General features: G+C 41.7%; 1 protein-coding gene across 1 annotated transcript in view; it reads left to right on the top strand.

The window, feature by feature from the left end:
• Window positions 1-5,002, top strand: part of PTH2R (parathyroid hormone 2 receptor) — a 496,129-nt gene extending 491,127 nt beyond the window's left edge. The window contains exons 12-13 of the mRNA XM_088482403.1: window positions 1,761-1,802; window positions 4,317-5,002. Of these exons, the coding sequence (XP_088338529.1) occupies window positions 1,761-1,802; window positions 4,317-4,712 (438 nt within the window). The 3' untranslated portion in view covers window positions 4,713-5,002. The remainder of the gene's footprint in view (window positions 1-1,760; window positions 1,803-4,316) is intronic.
• Window positions 5,003-23,733: the final 18,731 nt, after the last annotated feature.

Genomic DNA, 23,733 nt, shown 5'->3' with positions numbered 1-23,733 from the left:
GCAGATTCCACGGGTGTACCTGTAAAAAAGATCTTATACTCACCTCCATCCTGACGCCACTCTCCATAGCATCCACATACTTGGCAAAATAAGAAAACAACTTACGCGAACCATACGAACAGGTGCAAGTATATGTTGTGACTAATACTTGCACCTCACAAAATGACAGATGACCAGGATCATCTATTAAATCCCATGGGCTGCTAGCCAATCAGCGGCCGCTTTACATGTAGCGGCCACTCATTGGCTGGGACCCACATGTAACAAGCCAATGAGCGGACGCTACATGTAAAGCGGCCGCTGATTGGCTAGTGGTCTGTGGGAACTAACATATGATCCTGGTCATCTGTCAATTCGTAAGGTGCAAGTATTATGTCACAACATATATTTGTACCTGTTATCATGGTTCGCGGAACTCGTTTTCTTATTTTGCCAAGCACATGGATGCTATGGAGAGTGGCACCAGGATGGAGGTGAGTAGGGTATCTTTTTTCCAGGTATATCCATGGAATCTACATGTGAGAAGAGGACAGACCGGCTGGCACAGGTAAGTAGGTGTGAGTGGGTTAGGTGTATGTAATAAAGTTTTACTGTATACGGTGTGTACGTACTGTGGTTTTTTTAACTATTTATTTTACAGTGGGGGTACGGGTGCTGGCCACCTGCTGGCACTTGTAGTTCCACAAGTGCAGATTGGCAGGCATACTGGCACCTGTAGTTCCACTGTAAAATACAATAGTTTTGAACTATTTTACACATTATTACTCCCGTACACACAGCCCAGGGGTGTGGGGAAGAGCCCCGTGCTTCAGACCAAGCCTGGGGTTTCAGGAGTGGGGGGTCCCCTTCTTGTGGGGGTCCCCACCTCCCCTGAGATCCCCGGCTTGGCATGACTGGCTTGGGGTGCGAAAGATTTGGCCATGGATAGCCAGCAATAGAGTCTCTCCTTGCTGTGGCATTACACACCGGTAGGTTTGGGTCCAGTGCTGGTTTTAAATATAGAGGGACCCCTACGCAATTTTGTTCCCCCTATATTTAAAACCAGCAGTGGCCCTGCAGCCAGGTCCTGGTTCCTAAAGTACGGGGGAACCCTACTCATTTTGTTCCCCATAATTTTTGTAACCACGACTGATTGAGCAGTCCAGGGCTGGTTATGCTTTTGGGTGGGGACCCTAAGTATTTTTTTTAAGAGTTACCCCTTCTTTAACAGGTGTAACACACAAGCAGCCTTCACGTATCTCACTGATATGTGCAGGCTGATGGCTCGGGAGAGTTTTGCAGAGAGAAAACACTGCAATCTCGGTTGTGTACTCTCATCTAAACTTGCTACTCGGGGGAGATATCTTGATCTGCTTTACCATCGGAAAACTCACTTTCAGCTAAACTCACTACTTAGTAAATTTGCGAGTTTAAAAATGGGAAAATCACTCAAGATTCAGCGATGCAAATTGAGTTTAAAAAAAAACAAAATCGTTCTGACTCGAATCTTAGTAAATTTACCCCTAACTGTTCTCTTGGAGTGCTTTCTTGTGTAGCTTTTCTTTTTTGAAAGTCTTCTTTATAAATATAAGAGGGTTTAAGTTGAATATAATACAGAAGCTCTATCATATCGTACACTAAAACGTTTTTTACAGAATTTTATACTTCACAATTCTCTAATTTTAAGGTACAGTAACTACTGTAGGTCATAAAACGTAAAACCCTGAATTTATCACATATATTTTGCCTTCCTAATTGAGTATCTGTTTTATTCTCCACAGGGTTTCTTTGTCTCAATAATCTATTGTTACTGTAATGGCGAGGTAAGTTTTTTGGTTATGAATGATGAATTTTCAATATACAGTACAGTACATTCTCTTTTATTAGTTGCATGCTGTTGTTATGGACTAAGTCAGGGATGGGGAACCTCAGGCCTGGAGCCATATAAGGCCCGTGGAATCATTTGGTCTGGCCCTCTGAGCTTTTTTCTGCTAGCTTCATCTAGCTAGCGGGGTGCCTAGACTTGAATCTATGCAGCAGTGCTGCCTGGAGCATCCTTATGACGCTTCAGATGGTCACATCGCTGCCCTTACAGCTCCCCGAAGCATCTTCAGGATGCTCCAGGCATTGCTGTAATCACCGACAATTGTGGCCCCGCTTCATGTGACATCACACAGAGGCGGTGTGGCAGGCACCGGGCCCGCAAATAATATTATATACAGTATATCAAAATGGGCCTTGGAGGATAAAAGTTTGCCACTCCTGGACTAAGTGCAGCAACACCCACAATAGTATGCAAAGGGCTTTATTGAAAATGTTGCATATTATGCTTCTGACATTATTACCTCTTACACAAATGGTGTCATCTTAATTTTGCAAATGTGAAATTGCAGATACTAAAATATGAAGTCTACTTATTGTGTACACTGAATAGTAAGCTTACTAGGTTCATTTGGCCTTTCCATATAATTGATTACTTAACACATGATGAAATAATATAGCACTACTTACTATATTCATTACATATTTGTGCATGAAGCCTAGGGGCAGCACATCATGCACATGGGAAAGATAACATTGCCTTATTCACTGTGCACCACCCTCTCCTGTGAATCCTTCACTCCCTTGGTCTGCATGACATTGCCCTCCCCTAGCTCTCCTGATACCTCTCTGACTGCTCTTTTTCTTCTCTTCTCTTAACTCCACCTCCCCCTTCCCTCTTCCACTACTTGTTTGTATTCTTTAACTGCCTTTTTTGTGCCCCTCCTCTCTCCCTATATACTTTCTTCCTTGAAAAGGTCAACAGTCCAAATCCCTCTCTATGCTGATGATATTCAGATCTACATCTGCTCCCCTGACCACCATCTCCTGCTTACCTCCTGGGTGTCCCAGCACTGTCTTAAACTTAACATGTATAAGACCAAGTTTTTTTGTCATCCCATGCTCTCGAGTTCTGTCACCTCTCAATGCTCATTATCTATTAAAATATCACTCTCTCTTCTGTCTCCATGGGCCTGACTCAGCTTGGATCACAGCTGCGATTACACACACAGTTCAACTGCGATAGTATGCTAATTCATTGTGATCGCTATGCCACCGCAGCACTACATAAGGACGCCCATTTTACCTTACCCACATCCGTAATGTTTAGCAAGACTGCAAAAACATCGGTACAATCGAGTACTATCTCAGCCTCACACACACTTGCACAAGCCCTGACCTTACTCAGAAATTGATAACTTCTGCGCATGCTATCAGACCTCAGGCTGCGTAAGGCATCCCAGTGGATCATTTATGCACGCCCCTGCAACAGCGTTCAAACGCACCTGCATGCCTCTGCACTTCCTGTCAATCATTCTGCAATGGGTCTGCATAGTCACTGCGATCGCAGTCCCAATTGCAGTGGCCGGCTCGTGCACTGCGATGCATGTGCATGTGCAGAAAGCAACAATCGTTCAATTGCGTACGTACTAGCAACTGTGATCCAAGCTGAATAAGGCTCCAAGTTTGCTGTCTAGGAGTTATCCTCACCTCTACACTTACTGTACCTCCAAACCTCACATACATTCCATCTTCCTCTCATGCCACTTCTACCTTCATGATACAGTATCTCCAAAATAAGATCCTTTCTTACCAAGGATACAGCATAGACCTTCATCTACTCACTAATCACCTGTTGACTAGACTACTACAACCTTCTACTGGCTGGCCTCCCTATTTCTGCCTATCTACACTCCAGTCCATCATCAACCTGCTACTCAGTAACTTTTTCCATCTAAATGCACTGAATTTGCTTCCCCTGTCTGCCAGTCACTACAGTTGGTCCCCTTCCCCTATAGAGTCCAAGACGTTTTGCTGTTTCAGGGAGAGATGTATCAAAGCCTTGGAGAGAGATAATGTGGATGGAGATAAAATACCAACCAATCAGTTCAAATGAGCCCTGACCTCAACCTGATTGAACACCTTCAGGTTGAATTGTAATACATATTGTTATCCAGGCTTTATTGCCCAAAATCAATTCCCAGCTTCACCAATTATCTCGTGGTTGAATGAACATGAATCCCTACGGTCAATGCTTTTGGTTTAGGAATGAGATGTTCAACAAGCACATATGGCTGTGATAATTTGGCTATATTTTGACTATAAAAAGTAAACAACTGGTTTTATGAATATGGCTAATTCATTTACTTGCAAGTAATATTTCATTGAATAATGACAATGTCAAAATTTTCACTGTCAACATTTTCGACCATGTTAACATTCCGAATGTCGACAAAACAGCTACATACCATGTCAAAGAATTAAAATTTTGTATTTTCTATTTTTCATATTATTAGGTTCAGACAGAGATTAAGAAAACCTGGACTAGATGGAATCTCGCCTTTGATTGGAAGAGTACAACGCGCTGTGGTAACTTCAGGTATGGTTCTGTCCTGACAAACATGACACAAAGCACCAGCAGCCAATCGCAGATGGTTACCAGCTCTCGCATGGTATTGATCTCCAGCAAAGTTAATCGAAGTGTCAGCAAACAAGTTGACGGGCACATCAATTTGCCCGGGTATGTGAGAAGTAATTCAGATCAAGATTGTCTGCCTCAGTGGATACAGGAAGAGGCCAACGAGGATGAGGAAAAGCAGGTTGACGATATATCTCTGAAGGAAACACTAAGGCCAGTGCAAGTGAGCACAGCAGCAGAGGTCAACAGAAATATGCCCGAAGAAACACTGTAGGTGACTGTATCAAAATATGGTCGTAAGGATTTTTAACATAAAACGGGTAGACTTTTTTCATACTGACGACAGAGTTTGCCTTCTTAAGGTCATTTCGGCATGATTCAGTAACGAAGACCCATTTGCAAAGACTGATATTGAGCACTATAAAGAATGTTGGAAAGTGTTTCTCAAGATATTATATTGGAGAGAAGGCAAAATGTGAAGCTACTAGGTCAGACCTTGAGGAAACACCATTCACTTTGTCAGCATTATAATGGGAACATCTGTGCTACATATAAATAGCTCTATCACATTGGGTTAAATGTTAAATTCAATTCATTGTTGTATTTTTAATGCTTTAAATAAAATGTTATAAATACTTCATTAAAACTATTTTTTAACAAAAATATATTATATTAATCAGGTCAAAGGGCACTTAAAGAAGGGAGACCTTGTGTGACTAGATCAAGAGAAACAATACATTAACTAAATACATTAACTATATCAATCATTATAAACTTTACTATCTCAGGGCAAAAACACACTGGAAACATAAATACAGAAAAGTAACTTGAGTATGTACTGTAGATAACAAATTAGAGTCAGAGGGCCCGATTCAGACCCGGTCGCTAAGCCGTGGATGCACGCTATGGGTGATTATCGCACGTCTGCGCATGCGTATGCGTCAAATTATGCATGCGTGAACCAGTTACTGCGTCCGGGAATTGTACGCTCGTAGTACACAGACTGGACGCTACTTTGAGTGACAGAATGCGCTGTTTGTGGGTGGTAACAGGGGAAGGTGCTTGTGAACGGGGGAGTGATGCTGTGAACGCCGGCATGTCTGGGCGTCAAAACTGAGTTTTATGGGTGTGCATAATTAGCATGGAGGCGTCATTGTACACGTCACTTGGTTGTATTTTAGCCTGCAGTGATCGCAGTGCTTGGAGTGGGGTAGGGTCTACCTCAAGCGCTGCGTGCAGCGCCGATGGCCCTCGATGGTTCTAATTGTTCATACAATTCCTGGAGATGACCTGTGTTAAGAAAGAAAAGTGGGCGTCTTTATACCCGCTTGCGTTAACTGTGCCGTCACTCTTTAATACATAGAGGGCGTCCTTACACCAGACAGTGCGATCACGGAATTTGCATACCAGGCAACTTTTGGCTGCGAGACAGCGCAGCTTAGCGTCCGGGTCTGAATCGACCCCAGAGTTCTAATATAGCTCAGATAGACAACAGAGTGCCCACATACTGCGGGTTGCCATTGCTGCCCCTTCATAAATGTTACATACAATTTTAATGCAAACTACATCATCATCTCCCTGCAACACTGACATGCAAGAACACGTATTTCTCAAAGGCGTACTGTGATGTCATTGTTATCATTGGCCCTGATATAGAGATAGATAGGCCCTGTGATTTTAGACTCTGCGGCTGTGAGAAAATCCGCAAATGACGCAGCCACCGGGATTTGTATTGAGACCCCCACCGGCGACTTCACAAATCCAAGTGACTGTATACAAAGACCCAGCATCGCTCGCAGATCAGTCGCTTATCGGAAGTTCTTAGTAACACTATGGCTACTCAGCATGGCTGACGCTGGAGCCATGTTTCCTGCATAATGGATCGCAATCGCAGTCTATGACAAGCCCCCATGCGTAGATCACCGATAATCGCTCAACTGCGCAAACATTGGCATTGCATCCAATTCTGAATCAGGCCTAATTGTTAGTGTTCAGTAGTGTAATATGGCTTTATATGGTTTCAACCATAGACATCTTTATAATGGGTGCAAGGTGTGCCGAGCACACGGGCCCCTGGTTCCGGGGGGGCTCACACCCCACACCCTGCATCCATAGTTAATAATATACTTCCCTCTCTGCAGATTCCGATGTGCAAAGACTCACTGGGAAAATGGCGGCACCCACCCACAGAAAAAATGTCCCCTGGAAAATAGGCGCAGGGTTTTGATTGGTTGCTATGGGCAACATCTCCACTTCTAAAAACCCACATAAATGGTGTCATATTAATTTTGCAAATGTAAAATTGCAGTTGCTAAAATATTAAGTCTAGTTACTGTGTACACTGAATAGTAAGCTTACTAGGTTCATTTGCCTTTCCATATAATTGATTACTTAACACATGATGAAATAATATTACTGAGGGGCGTTACTCTGTCCGGCAGCCGACAGCGCACTGAGCTGTGCGCGGCCGGTGCCGAAGTTATACACTCTGGGCACTAGAGTGTGCCCAGAGTCTATAGAGGATGCGCTGGTCACCAGGAAAATGGCCACGACGGTAATTTTCCCTGTACTGCGCATGAGCAAACAACGGGAAAACGGCCGTGGTGGCCATTTTCCAGTCATTTTTATAGCGACGGAGCCCCGCACTGACGCGGGACTCCGTAGAGGTAATTAATTCTATGGGTGCAGGGTGTACGGTGCGGGGCCCCCCTGGACCCAGGGGCCCGTGTTCCCCACACACCCTGCACCCATTATAGATACGCCCCTGATAGTACTACTTACTATATTCATTACATATTTGTGTATGAAGCCTAGGGGCAGCACATCATGCACATGGGAAAGATAACATTGCCTTATTCACTGTGCACCACCCTCTCCTCCTGTAAATCATTCCCTTCCTTGGTCTGCGTGGCACTGCCCTCCCCTGGCTCTCCTGATACCTCTCCTGATGACCATAGCAACCAATCAGATTCTAGCTATTACCTTCTATAAGGTGCTAGTTAAATGATAAGTAGAATCTGATTGGTTGCTATGGGCAACATCTCCACTTCTAAAAACTCTGCACTTTAGGAAATATACCGCATAGTGAGGAGAAGCTGCTACACAGTAGGGATTCAGAGTCTGATACGGAGATTTTGTACGCAATGGATGTGCTAAATTATGCAAAAGGCGCACAGGAGGCAACTTCAGTGGAGGCAACTTCATTGCCGGCTTCTCTGATCCGCTACTGTGTTTGAAGACTCCGCCATCAGACCATCTGCCATCTGCGTAGCTGTAAGGTTACTCAAAGTCATGCTACCGGGGCCTGTGAAGCTGCGTCCAAAGATGCTTCCACTGACTTTGACACGCCCACAAAATGGAGCCGACATGCCCCCCATTGAGAGCTGCTAACCCATAACACGCACACACATATATATTTGTAGCACTGCAGCTACTTAATGCACTGCCAGCTTTGCTGCTTGAAACTCAATGGACAAGATATAATATAAAACCAGCCTAGTTATGCCCTTAAAATAAACTGCAGCTTTAAATTTTGTAGTTAAATCGCCAAAACCTCAGCAATTTCGGTAACCCAGATGTTATTACATTTAGGACCGTATTCAAATGCCTGAGAAAAGCCGAGATCGGCGAAAATTTCTCGCCGTTGATGTCATTTCGCCAGACGAGAACTTTTCCCCATATTCAATTCCAAAGACTTTTCGCCGGTGCAAAAAGTCTGCACCTTGTAACCAGCGGGAAAGATTCGCCTCTGAAAGGAGGCGGAAAAAAGTGCAGAATTGGAGGTTTGGGGTGCAAAGTTGCGAGAACGCACCTGCAGCCTTGGGACTGTCCCCCAAAGGTAAACTGCATCAAAAAAAAGTTAAAAACTTACTTAAGATCACCGCCAAAAATTACTTTCGTTTTGGGGGCAAAAAGAAACAAAGTTGGGGGACAAAGATAAAAACTAGCGACATTCACTCCAGGGGGTCCCCCAAGTATGCCCAAGCTTTTTTTGGGATTGCAGGTGTTTGCTGAAGGTGCGTTTTATCCCTTTGTTTTAAAAACGCACTTTAGCTATTTTTCATCGTGCTTGCACCCATTTTCATGTACCCCAAATTTGCTGGGATTACTTATTTTCAGCAACAAAAAATTGCTAAATGTTATTCTTCATCACTTATGCAAAGACGCAAAATAGCACCAATTGAGAGCATTTAAGCACCCAAAATACCTTCAGCAGGACTATATGGGGGTATCCATAGTGATCCCCCATATCAGTGAATCTTTTGGGGGGTGTCAGGATGATTTCCCCATTTCTGACAGGATTTTTCGGCGATTTGAGTTTTGCCGGGATGCGTTCTCACGTCCTTTGCTATTGAATAGGGCGAAAAGCGGTGACTAGCGCGATACTTTTCCGGAGGCAAAACAAACGATGACGGCAAAATCTCTGGCATGCGAAAAGTCCGGGACTTTTCACCAGCAATTGAATACGGCCCTTAGTCCAATATCTTTTCGCCATCTTGTTCAGATTCATGTTCTTTCTGTAAAAATGCGCGCACTTGCACACAAATGGACGTTTGATCGGGTAACTGAATAGGGGCATGACACAGCATGTCTGTGATGGTCACAGTTTGCACATGCATTAGTGACCCCAAATTCATTGAATATTAGTATATCTACTGTACATTTCCATAGGTAGTGTCAATGGGTCATTACTAAGTAGCCTTACATAATAAATGACAGCCTTTATTTTAAGGGGTTGATGATTAATTATGTTACGTATGAATTTGCTATTGCTAGCCTTTATTGCTGCTAACGTTGCTTCCTAATTCAGTGACTGCAATTTATTAAATCCACATTTTTTGTGATGGCATTTTTACAAAAAATATTTGCAAGCTCAATTATATAGTACATATCTCAGTGTAAAAAGAAAATGACTCGGTTGAATAAAAAAACACGCTTAAATAAATTGCTCTCTGAAAACATGACATTATTTAAACGAATGTGCCCGGTTTGTCACCACGGTAGATTTTAGTTCACGTTGTTCTTTGTAGTCTGACAAATATATGCATGCTAGCATGCTCTGCAAAAGACTTTGATTTTTTTTTAAGTGGTGTATATTACAGAGAATAATCAATCAGCAGGCTACCCCTATAGATAATATAATGAGCAAAGAAATCATCTGCATGTGGGGGGCAAATGGAGACCTGTCTGTAATGATTCATTGGTGCATTTGTGCACTAATGGGCGCACTTTGCCTTGGTACCGTATAGGGCGTCCTTTAAAGAAATAATATTGATTAACCAGAATTTCATATATTTTACATTTATAGCAATTATACATATTTTGAACATACCCCCAAAGAGTCTCTATTTAATTTGGCCAAAAGGGGAACTTACATAGAAAATAGGCACGGGCAGGTGGGCAAAGCAGCGTATGTTGTCCCAATTTTTCATTCAAGAATGTTGAAGGGTATCCGTTAAATTCTGTTCAAATCATTACAGTGAAACTGCAAAAACTGAACTGTAGGAACTTAATAATATCTTTGTGTTATATATTTAATTGCTATACCATACATTTTGCATGTATGTTTGTACTATGATGTCCTCCTATGCTTTATTTCCATTACACGGCCTCTTCAAAGACCAATAGGTCACAGGTTCTCAAACTCGGTCCTCAGGACCCCAAACAGTGCATGTTTTCCAGGTCTCCTCACAGATTCGCAAGTGAAATAATTAGCTCCATCTGTGAAAATTTTAAAATGTGTCAGTGAGTAATGACTACACCTGTGCACCTGCTGGGTAACCTGGAAAACATGACCTGTGTGGGGTCCTGAGGACCGAGTTTGGGAACCATTGGAATAGAGGGCCTGATTCAGAGCCGGACGCTATTTGCGCTCGCTCGTTCAGAAAAAGGGTCCGGCTATTTAAATTGAGCGCTCGCTCTTTGCGGTCTGTTGACGCCTCTATGTCTGAGCGAGCGAACGAAACATGCGCTCGCTATTTTGTAAAGACGCCCCCTGGCCGCTCGCATCCTACGTCATCTCCGCTATTTATTTGATTAATCGAGTACATCAAAAGGCGTCTGAACTGCTCGCAGTGCCTGTGGTAAGATTTTCCTACCGCAATCATGCGAGCAGTTCAGGCTAAGAGACAACCAAGTGACGTGGTCGATGACGCTGCTTTGTTAATTATGCACACCCTTAAAACGCCCGTTTTGACCTTTAAGCACGCCTGCGTTCGGATCTCCACTCCCCGTTTTCAAGCACCTTCCCCTGTTACCACCCACAAACGCCTCATTCTGTCACTCAAATTAGCAGGCACTCGCTATTTGGCGAGCGCTCGATTTCCGATCGCACTGACTGGTTGGCGCATGCGCATTATGACCCATACGCATGCGCAGTTGTGCGAACATCGCTCGGAGCGAACGAGCGGCCGCTTACGAGCGGCTCTGAATCAAGCCCAGAGTATCCTTCAATTCGCTCTATCACTTTATTGTTATTTAATTGCAAATTAGTTCTGAATTAATTTATAAGTTACATTTTCTATGGCTTTTTTAAGGACTTTTGGAAAATCATATTTATAAATAACACTGGTTAATTTGTCTACTTTATTGTGAATAAAACTATGTTATTTATATGAAAGTGCAATTTGAAATTTATGGCATGGCCTTTCCTCAATAAATGAATAAATTACTTTTCATGTTTGCGTTTTATTCTTTCAAATGTTATAGTAAGGACGCATACACGCTGGACGATGTGTCCAGTGAGTGACATCAGCAGCGGCGAACCCGGCGGAGGTTCCGGCATCGGTAACTGCAAACACACTTGCTGATGCCGGTAACGATAATCGACAGTAGGTGGGGGGGGGGAGCAGGGCCATGCTGAATGCAGCAGCATGGCATTGCTAACGATATCCCCAGATTGAGCTGGATGTGCAGACAACTGGGGATATGGTTAATGACCCGCTGGAACGCACAAAGGGCCTGATTCAGACCCACTCGCGAGCGGCTGTCCGCTCGCAAGTGAGTCGATGGTGTGCACTGAGCATGCGCACGACGGAGGGAGCTCCGTCGTGCGAATGCACGAGACGCGACGAGCGAAGGACTTTCCTTTGCTCGTTGTGTCTGATCAAAGGGGGCGTGCTGTCGATGTTGATTGACAGCACGCCCCCTTTGGTGGGCGTGCCGGGGGCGTGCCTCCCAGACGAGGGCGTTCCCAAGGGAACGCCTACCGTCAGAAGCCGGCCCACTGACATCACTAGTGATGTCAGTTGGAGTGATTTTGGCTCTAACTCCGGGCCTTGCGGTTGAGAAACTCAACCGCAGGCTCCGGCTCGCAGTGGCGATGGTCGCGATGGTCAAGACCATCGCGACCATCAACCTGCACGCTCGTATAGGCTGTGGGTGGTGACCCACAGCTATACCAGCGTCCAGGAGGACGCTCCATTTTTGTGGAGGACGGCCCTCATTCAGAGCGAGCGCTCTGCTCAGAATGTCCGGCTCTGAATGAGGGCCATAGTCCGTCGTTTACTGCATACACACTGAACGATAGGAACAATATATCGTTCAACGATATTGTAATCGTTCACAATTATCGTACAGTGTGTATGCGGCTTTACACGTTTGCCGCTCGATCTTACTTTCTTTCTATGTGTTACTTTTGATTTAGACACTTGTAACTGTTCTGGTTTTAAAACACAGATTGTGAATTTGTGTCAAGAAGGGAAATGTCTGAGAAAAACATTGACATGTAACGTTGTAGCTGTAATCTAATCTAATCCTTATATACAGACGTGTCACTGTCACTTTACTGAAGCCAAACTTCCCCTCTAGGCATGCCAGGTTCCGGGTCGATTTGGCCAAGCAGAGTGTGAAAATGTGTATCTTCAGAGCCGGATTATAGGGAGGGCAAAAGGGCTGGTCGTCCCAGGGCCCCCACACAGTGTCCCCGGCCCCAATCCCAAAGATGAACATTTTTTTTTTCTTTAATCGGAGCCGCTGCCTGCGATTAAGCCCCGCCCCAAATATTTGACCCCGCCCCCGTCTGCTGCTACTGGCCAATATGCCTTTCCCTGCCTCTGAAGAAGTAAGTAATTTATATATGTATATGTGTACTGTGTCTATGTCTCTGTGTCTATATATATATATATATATATATATATAATGTGTGTGTGTGTCTCTCTTTCTCTCTCTCTCTCTCTCTCTCTAATATATATAGGCCCCCACACGTTGTTGCCCAGGGTCCCCCACAGTCCTGAATCCAGCCCTGTCTATCTTATTCACACAGATAAAGCAACTGGAAAGGAACTTTGCTAGATTGCACTGATCAATGTGTTGTATGACATTTGTACATATGTGGGTCTGAGCCTGTGTACAAAGTGTTACATTGCAGCGGCCACGGCTTTTTCTCTCGCCAAGTTTCGTTCTGCTTCATCTGCAATTTTCTTCATGTTAAAAACTACAGTAATTCCTGTTCAGTTAAAGTTGCAGCCCACGGTCTCTTCACCTTGTCTGCAATTCAGATAAGACACAAAATTCAAATTAAAATGGAAAAATGGAACTCTCCTCCTCTAGGAGTTGCACTGAGTATCTCGCACCAGAATCGGTATGAAATGAATAGCTGCCGGTTCTCATACCGATCCTGGAAGCCCAACAGGAGGACATCCCGACAGGGGCACATGAGTAGCTAACCCACCCCTTTCCTCCCTCTAACCTTAACCCTCCCTTAGGGGTGCCTAACCCTAACCTCCCTGGTGGGTGCCTAATCCTAACCCTTCCCCCAGTGGTGCCTAACTCTTACACCCCTCTCCACACACCCTAACCCTCCCCAGAGGGTGCCTAACCCTAACCCTTCCCCCAGTGGTGCCTAACTCTTACCCCCCCTCTCCACACACCCTAACCCTCCCTTAGGGCTGCCTAACCCTAACCTCCCTGGTGGGTGCCTAATCCTAACCCTTCCCCCAGTGGTGCCTAACTCTTACCCCCCCCCTCCACACACCCTAACCCTCCCCAGAGGGTGCCTAACCCTAACCTCCCCACTTGGGTGACTAACCCTAACCCCCTTCCCCTAGCCTAACCCTAAGTCCCCCAGGGGGTGCCTAAACCTAACCCCCTCCCCCTCCCGTGGCTACAACCTAAACTGTTCCTGGGTCACCTCGTTTGGGATGCTAGGCATCGGGATCTCGGCATGGGGCTAAGGAAAGGCGTCTGCATTTCGACACCTATCTTTAGTCCCAGATCGGCCTTCCACTGTTGGGATTCCGACTGCCAGCATTCTGGGCGGCGGTTAATTAACCGCATCCCCTCGCGCCATATGGCATAGTGAGGTGAGGTGTATCAGGACACAGTTGTAGATCACTGGCTCATTTTTCAACAATTATATTTAGAAATAATGAACCAAGTGCTCTTAAATGTATATATAAGTAGCAGCTTTCAATTTCAATGTAATCTTCTTACCAAACACACTGTTGTGAGTCTATAATGTCTTACCTTTCCAAAGAAGAGCTAGAAACATTTAGTGACTGTCTTGTCTATGTTCAGTCGCTGTTCAGGTCCAGATTATTAATTTAGTTGCTGCACATATTTATTAAATAAATTGTACACACACATTTTTTAACAAGCGCTTTCAAACTTGTTATCCTTTTAATAATTATCATTTAAAATGATTGTGGACATTAAACATTGTGAAAATCGTGGCCAATACTGTACAATGTTTTTTTATGTACAGTGTTTGTGCTGTATGTTTTTAATTAAACACAAGTCAGCTAACAATTGTTATTTCATTGACAAATCAATATATGAATGTAATTTGTATTGTAGGGAATAAGAATTCACTGAAGATTTACAGGATCATGCATACGGCTACTGACTAACTACATGTAGGCAAGCTATAGGCCTCTAGCATTACTTTGAATCTTCCCACAATGTAACTGTATAAAATATGTTATTCTTTGTGACATCAAAATGTTATTTACTTTCTATTTAGTATTTGAAATAAATTGGGAAGGGAAATATATTGGTTGCATTTATTTTGGCAATCAAATAAACAGATAAAGGGCCGTATTCAATTCGTTTCACCTGCCTGACCTTTTTGCCGCCTTTGGACGCGAAAACTTTTTGTGCGCGCTTCCGATTTACTCCGTATTCAGTTGCCAAACAGGCGAAGACATGACACGGCGAATGTGAAACAGATGAAAAGTGCAGGATGAATTGGGGGAATAACTCTTTACCCCTAAAAAACTTGTAAATGGGTGCTACCATAATTAATGTCTCTAATGTGTAGTTTAAGAAGAGTGAAAAGTGAAACACTTGGCCCCTTCTTAGAGCACCCCCAGAAGCTTATTTTGCTAGTTTTTGAAGTTGTCATCCCACTTTTATTCATTTTCGCCCCAATTTTACAAGGCATTTTTTGCAGTGTTCCTAGAATTTTTATTCTGTTTTGGGGTGAATTGTCCATTGGGGGGGTGTACTAAGGGTTTTGAGTGGTTTCCCATCATCTGTATCCCAAATGATAGATTTTACACTTATTTTCACCTGCTAAGTATCGCCTATTTCATTGCCTTCACTTTTCGCACAGGCATGAAATTGAATACGAAAAAAAAAAGCCAAAATTTTTGCAAATAACCACGTGAAAACGGCATTTCACTCAGAATTGAATACTGCCCAAAGTATTGAAAGTAGGAGGAAGTTGTTACGTATCAATTATCTTTCTATTGATCCGATCTCCTTATGCACATTCTTGCTTAAGACTGTACCAGTTGGCACTAATTATGTAGTGGGTTGGTGTTATCACAAAGTCCAATGTTGTACATGACAGTTTGTCCAAGCCATGGATCCCATTGCTATACATCTGGCAAACTCTATTGACCAGAACAAAGAAATAGTTTCCACTATGGTTCCACTAATTAAAGGCTAAGGGGTAAATTTACTAAGATAGGAGATCTATTAAGAGTGATGTTGCTCATAGCAACCAATCGGATTCCAGGTATTATCTTCTAGAAGGTGCTAGATAAATGAGAGGTAGAATCTGATTGGATGCTATGGGCAACATCACTTCTTAATAGAACTCCCATCTTAGTAAATTTACTCCTAAACATTAACAAAATTATTTCTAGAAACCAGGCAACCTTAAAATTGGGTTAATTGCCTGCTTATGGTCAATACCAAGAACAATACGAGCAAGTACTCCCTGCAAAAGGCGTAATGTTTGGAGGCATGTTGAGTTAAAAACAGACATACTAAAACTTAAGGCAGCTAAATAGTAAATTACAATGCAATTGCTAGAACACACTTTAGCATATCTCCATGATAGACGTACAGATATGTCCAGCTATATCCTTGCCGCTGGTGCCGCAAATCACGCCACACATAGAGCGAGATGCACACCCGCGAGCAGATACGTGCACTGCGTATGTGCCTGCCCTCCGTAGCAATGCATTGTGCGATCACAGTGCATGCCAACAAACCATAGCGTATGCAGGTGCGGGGAATCACATGGCGTGAAGCGTGCGCATGTTTGTGGCGCGGTCAGCCACAATGTAACTTGACATCTGTACTACTGTACCTCATTTAAAGAAGGAAACTTATCCGCACTGACTGAGTCTAGGATTTACAGTACCTAGCAAAAATTTGAAAGAGAAGAAAAAGGCCTCAGACACCTCTATACGGTGAGCACCTTAGTCTCATGGCATGCCTCAGATTTGATGTGCAAAGTACATAAAACAGTAGGGCAGACATATGTAATTATTAATGTTAGCAGCGACTTCGTTTTACAATTACTCTGCTGTAAAAATCAGCAACTTTTGCATGAGTTACAGAATTAGCTACAGTTTAATTCATAAAGGTGCAAAACTAAATCTTTGAGGATCTATCGCCTGTCGCTTTAATTAAGAGTAGAGAACCAAAATTGCTAATGAACACTCTTTTATCTTTGGGCAATCCACCACACTCTTGAAGTGCGAAGATGCAAATTGGTTCTATAATTTGCAATATGAGTCTTCAAACCCTCTCTCACCCCTGAGACTCAACCGCATCCCACTTCCCATTATACAGCTTTCAGAGATATTTTTATTATTTACTAACCCGCATTTATTACATTCTCCAGCAAACCTACCGGGCTGAACGACCTCTAAATGCTTCTTTGTTTATGCTGAGGGCTTATTGACTATTGTGTACTTACTTATGCCTCTGGTCACATCTGACATTTGATTCTCTAAATACATAAACTCAGCTTTACCCAGAGCAATAACTTTGTTTCCATGCAGATACTAATAAGTCAACAAAATCTTCCTGTTATTAATGATCACCTTTATTTTTATTAAATCTGTGTAAACATCGCTGGAATTGACGTGGCCCTATGCTTGTGATTAATCCTTAGTGTATACTGTTTGATTTACCAGCATAACCAGCCCTAAACTCACAGATCATCAGCTCTTAGATTGGAATTGGGTGTTCAGTGATAATACTTGCTTTCATTGAAATGTAAAAAGACTTATAGCAAATCCCTCCAAAAGCACTATCCAGTACAAGCATGTGAAACCCGCGGCCCAAATAAACATTTTATGTGGCCCACCAGTGTGGGCCCAAATACATATATTATGCGGCCCAGTCACCCCTTCCTCGATCGGAGCTCAGCTCCAATCGCGGCAGGGGTGACTGGGCCACATGATATTTGTGTTTACACTATTTAAAACTTGGAACGCTGGTCTCTGAAAAGATCAGAGACTAAAGTGACCTCTGATCGCTTCATAGGCCAGCGTTCCCAGTGATGCAGTTCGCGGGTGATGTCATGACGTCACCCATGATGAGAGGAGCCTGCGCCTGCTGGATCTGGTTAGATCCAGTCAGCGGCAGCATCTACGTGGGAGCGGTGGCCAATGGCAGGCGTCAAGAGAGGTAAGTACTGTACAAGGGAGTGGGGCCTGTTCTATACTGAGAGGGGGCACAGCATAAGGGGCATTACTGGGGACACTACTAGAGGCATTACTGGGGGCACAACATAAGGGGCACTACTAAGGGGCACAGCATAAGGGGCACTACTAGGGGCATTAATGGGGGCACAGCATAAGGGGCACTGCATAAGGGCCTCTAATACAGGGGGCATTGCAGGTGCACTACTGGGGGAACTGCATAAAGGGCATTACTGGGGGCACTGCATAATGGGCACTACTGGGTGTACTGCATAGGGGACTTTAATGCATGGGGCATTGAATAAGGAGCACTACTGGGGCTCTGCATAATGGGCATTACTGGGGGGCACTGCATAATGAACACTACTGGGGGCACTGCGTAAGGGGCTCTAATACAGGGGGCATTGCATAAGGGGCTCTTATAAAAAGGGCATTGCATAAGGGGTGCAACTACATTGGCATTGCATAAGGGGCTCTAATACAGGGAGCATTGCATAAGGGGCACTACTACCTGGGGCACTGCATTGGTTTTTATTAATAATAACCCTTTCAAAATTACAAATATATTTTTTTTTTACTTGTGGCCCAAACACTCTTAAGCTGGCCACACATCTAAAGATTATCTGTCCAACCAGCCAACTAGTTGATTGGTTGGAATGAAAATCTGGTAAGGTATGAAAGCAAATTACAATCAGCAATTCGCTCCCAAAACTGTTTTTTGAACAAATAGTTTAGATCAAACATTTAACAAACTTGTCTGACGACCATTTTGAGCTGTTTTCTGGCATTTAGGAGCAAATTGCTGATCATCAGTTACTCCCATACATTACCAGATTTTCATTCCAACCAATCAACAAATTGGCTGGTTGGATGTAAGTTGCTCTAGTGTGTGGCCAGCTTTAGACCTTGAATATTAGGCCCGGTTGGTAAAGAGAGTTTGAGGAACAAAACTCACACTTTTAATTTTTATCTAATCACTGCTGTCCCATTGCTTACATGATGATAAGTGAAACTAGGAGGGAAGTAATTGCCATTATATTTAGTAAGAAACTCCATTTTAGTTTTAAGATTTTTAAATGTAACAATGGTTTTGGTAACTCTTTACACATCTTCAGTATCACTGGGCAAAGTGTTTTTATTTCCTCTAGAAAGTTATGCTTTTACATTTGATCATACTGTATCAATATAATGTTATGTGGTGAATCTGAACATGACTAAGTCTAATAAAGATAGGAAATCCTTTTATGGTACTCAGGCAAGGGTAGTCATTCTATAGTAATACATTATATGACAAGGTCTTATCCTGTTCGAATTTATTCATCCTAAATTTGCAATGTTTTCCATAGTTAACTTTATAGGGTTATGCAAATTACTGTACTAAATGATGACATGGTAGCCATGAAAATTAAGATCACATTGCCATCACACCTCAACGTAGCTTATGCAAAGCTTGTGAGGAGATGGGCTCTAATTTGTGCAAAACAGGTATTTCACAAAAAGAGTAACAAAGCTCACTATTATTTTAAACATTTCAGGAACAAAAGTCAACGTATACATTCTTGGAAAGATGGGTTTTAACCTAGTAAAACACAATCCCGGTAAAATAGCAGCTGTTTACAAATAAATATCTCTGTCATTTACCTAACACTACTTCCGTAACTGGCTGACAAAAGAAGATAATGTAAATAAAACTTTAATACATATTTTCATGGTTAGCCCAGGTCCAGGTTGAATATTTGAATGGTAAAATTAGTTGAAGACATTTTAAAAAAATCCACCAAATAGCAAGTGCCCAGAATAAGTCTATTGTACTATGTCTATCTATGATATCTTGCCGTAAGAGTCTTTATTACCCATCTTTTATATCATTTTCACGTTGAAGAAATTTTTGGCAAGATCGTCAATTCCAATATTTTTCTTTCTGTGTTCACCATGTCCTTTCTATTGAAGTTACTGATAGTGTTTATTATCCCCCTCCCCCACCTTGTAGAATGTAGGTCCTCTCTAACCTGTGTGTTATGTTTTCTATTGTCAGGTGGTCTCTCACTTGCCATGTCTTTTCATTCATTTTGTGAGTGCTATGCTGTTTTTCTACTTACACACACCAAAGTCATGCTTGTATATTTTTCTTTTTATGTTTATTGCATTCATGTACTTTATGTCAGGGGTTGCAGAATCGGTGGCACCATATAAATAAAGGTTGGTGATGATATTTAAGATATTTGAGATTTGAGTATTATATTCCATATACTATTTTATTGTTATTTTTAAAGCAAATATATCACTGTTACTAATCAGAGAATCACTATATTTCCCTCTTAATCATATTCCAAAAATAATAGCCAGATAAAATGTTGAAAAATGATTAATAAATGGAAACTACATTATTCTATTCTGATGTACTAAAAATTGGTAGCTAAATCATTGAAGGAGTGCATATATTTTCAAGCAAACATATAATGCATGTTTATTAAACAATATTCATTTAAAAAAAAAAGTTGATGCCACTATTGTGACATCACTATAGTTCCATTTAATGCACTTAAATTGGGATTGTGGAATGTTGGTTTTCCATCTTTTAAGGTGACTACTTTTAAAGTACAATTACCAATTGCTATCTACAATTTTAATAAAATTATGTGTTATGGTGCATATCCACTACGCAACCAAGGAAATACAGCGTGATTACGACATCGTAATCGCACCATCGTTCCCCATCCCCTGCATGCTTACTCTGAACAATTAGTCATTCAATGTAGGCACCCTCCATTATCCCTGAATATGGTCAATCTGTCATTATAGGCAGATTGACCGGCATGTTCAGGCGATGATTGATGTTGGAAACGACCAGTGGGAATGCGCATTGCTGGTCGTTTCCAACATTTTAGTGCACGATTCATGCGCGATTAATGAGCGGCTGAACGATAATTATATCGTTATTGTTCAGTCACTCATTAATATTGCCTAGTGGATGTGTGCCCTTACAGTATTAATCTTCATATAATTATCATCTAAAAACAAGATTCAGAAATTAATTTTTATTTCATCAACCTGGTCTGTGAATTAATTATTACCGATATACAGTATTTAATAAAAAACATAGAAAGATTCAACAAATACAATCCACACTATAATGATGTCATCTATATATTGTATGTAAAAAGTGATATAATGACTAAAAGGGTTGTTCTTAGAAATAGTAATGTCATTCCAAATACCCATAAATTAGCAACACCAGGAGCAAAATCAGTCCCCTGAACTATACCACAAACTGTAAGGAAAAACTTTATAAACAAGTAAAATAGTTAATAGTTAAAAAAAATAACAAGATCACATGAAAATTCCATAACTATTTCATAGAGGGATCATCTTTCAAAGGCTCAGAGCACACATATGTGAACCTGACTCCAGGCCTGATCTAGTTGTATTCCCATGATGGAACAGCAGAGTCCTTTGTGACAAAATGTCTTTTAAGAGTAACTCTTCCTATTTTCTTATAAACATTTGAATAACACACTGGTGTAAAGGATCAACTGTGGTTAAATGAATATATATATATATATGTATATATATATATATATATATAATACAGTATATATACTGTGTATATATATATATATATATATATATATATATATATATATATATAGACGGTCTGAGGTCTGGCACCCACACCTTGTATGTTGTTACAAAGAATGCTGGGGTGATCCTTAGAGTTCCCACTATCATTTGGGTAACCCAATAATAACCAAAAGTAACTCAATGGGTTGCGGAGATTAAGGCACTCTCCAGACTTGTTTATTCACAATAATACATAAGCTTTATTAGCATGCATATAAATAGTTGCCAATGTTTCGGTCCACATTAGAACCTTTATCAAGGCATAGTACAATAAGAGAAACATATAGCAGTAATATAAAAAGAAACAACCCGAAATCAGAATAAAAACAGGGTTACAGAAAATACAGATATACCTCCCAGGCCCTTAAACTGGTTGCTAATACTAAAAATCATCTCTACTGTAGACATCACATAAGCAGGTATATGCATGTGATGACAAAAACAGACTCATATGGAGCTCAATAAAATTAAAATTATGTTCCAATATACTATATTTCAACATGTGATCATTAGATGTAAAAGTAGCAGAGCTAACACCTACCCTTCTGCTTCTGTTAGTTTGGATTATCCTGAACTCTCACTTGGATACATTTGGTTTCCAAGTGCCTTGTACTGTATTAGGTGAAAACACCTACTATGTTATGGTGAAGACACGTATGGTGAAGACACCTGCTATGTTATGGTGAAGACACCTATTGTGTAGACACCTACTATGTTATGGTGAAGACACCTATGGCATAGACCCTTACTATGTTATGGTGAAGACACCTATTGTGTAGACACCTACTATGTTATTGTGAAGACACCTATGGTATAGACCCCTACTATGTTATGAGATATGCTGTCATTTAATATTTTTATGTAGTGCAATATTAAACATTTTATTGAATAAATATATTGAGAACACATTACACTTTGTTTATCCTCTTATCTATTTGAATACATATCTGAAAAGTACAGACCAGCTGTTCAGTTTCGCTGAAAACCGAATGCACCCGAACTTTGAAGTTCAGAGTCACACCGATTCCTAGATCTTATCACTTTAGGGTTCTGAGTAGAGCAGAGTCCCAACTTGGGTCTTCTCGTCAAATTCAGAACTTTGATCTAAAAAATGGATCTCATTTATTTTGGATTACATTAAAGCCCCCGACCCCTTCATGATTTTTGGTGCTGTGATGTAGTCAAAATTGACTGAGAATGACTGTTATTGATGCTAACAGTAATAATTATATATGAGCAGAAAAAGGTCCAACTTACATGAAATTAGCTGTTTTTATGACTTTTTAAAGAAATCCAAAACTGCACCAAAACATTTCAGGGAGGTTTTGCCAAAACCAAGACATGGTGGTCTGTGCACATCTCTACTGAAAGTCCTGAAGGTCTCAAGTACCTGTGAAGTTTGAACTATTTTGTACAATGGTACCGGACCACTCACAGTAGGCACTTTATATTTATTTTGTCTTCTGGTTTTTCTTTTATGTACTCTGTAGAATGACTTTTAAGCAAGCCCATAATTTTCTGTGTGATTTGATATATTATATAAGGCCCCAGAAATGTGTATTTTCTTACTTCCTTTTGTATGGCAGAGCTGATATTTTATTCAACGTGATGCATTTTTAAATATATTTATTGGTGGTTTTTTTCAACGGAAACTGGCATGAACTCAGTTGTGTAACCTATGAATTAAGGGCCTGATTCAGAGCCACTCGTAAGCGGCAGCTCGTTCGCTCCGAGTGATGTTTGGCCAAATGCGCATGCGTACGGATCGTTATACGCATGCGCGAACCAGTCAGTGCGGTCGAAATTCATGTGCTCGCAAAATAGCGAATGCCTGCTAATTTGAGTGACAGAATGAGGCGTATGTGGGTGGTAACAGGGGAAGGTGCTTGAAAACGGGGAGTGGAGATCAGAACGCAGGCATGCTTAAAGGTCAAAACGGGCGTTTTATGGGTGTGCATAATTAATACAGCAGCGTCATTGACCACGTCACTGGGTTATTTTATAGCCAGAACTGCTCGCAAGATTGTGGTAGGAAAAACCAACCATAAGAATAGCGAGCAGTTCATACCCTGTTCGATGTACTCGATTAATCTAATAAATAGCGGACATGACGTAGGATGCGAGCGGCCAGGGGGCGTAGTTTCCCAATAAACGACCGCAAGTTTTGTTCGCTCGTTCAGACCTAGAGGCGTGGACAGACCGCAAACAGCTTACGGTTCATTTGAATAGCCACCCCTATTTTCAGGACGAGCGAGCGCTAATTGCGTCCGGCTCTGAATGAGGGCCTAAGTTTTTTTATAGCAATGTGAAATAAACAATGTATCATTACAAGTCAGACAAAAAAATAAGCCATTGCAAATTAATAAGTAATACTCACAAGCCCAGGGGGGACTTCTAAAATATTTGGAAATCACAAGAGTTTGCTATTTGTTAACATTGCTTCATCTGGTGTTCTCTAACTGTGAACCATATCAACTTAAATTAATCGGCTTTGAGTAGAGGATATAAGAACTAAACTAATCTTTAAATTTGCATAAAATGGTTTGCTTCGAAAACTCTGCTAAGTCGGCTAGGAAATATCCTTTAGTAAAACTTCATGGAGTTATACAAGTTATACCAATAAAATGATGCTACATTTCTTTATCTGGAAGAAAAACTGTTGGTGGAAAGTATATGCACTGCCAATGCTACTGTATATGGTTATTGATCGTGTCCAGTATTTTAAATAAACGTGTACACATGAACTACGGATCAAGTCGACTAAAATCCTGGGAGTGAGTATTCAATTAC

Source organism: Taudactylus pleione, unplaced genomic scaffold (genome assembly GCF_031769625.1).
Source record: "Taudactylus pleione unplaced genomic scaffold, aTauple2 ptg000286l, whole genome shotgun sequence".
Classification (NCBI taxonomy): Eukaryota; Metazoa; Chordata; class Amphibia; order Anura; family Myobatrachidae; genus Taudactylus; species Taudactylus pleione.
This window is presented reverse-complemented; position numbering and strand designations above follow the sequence as displayed.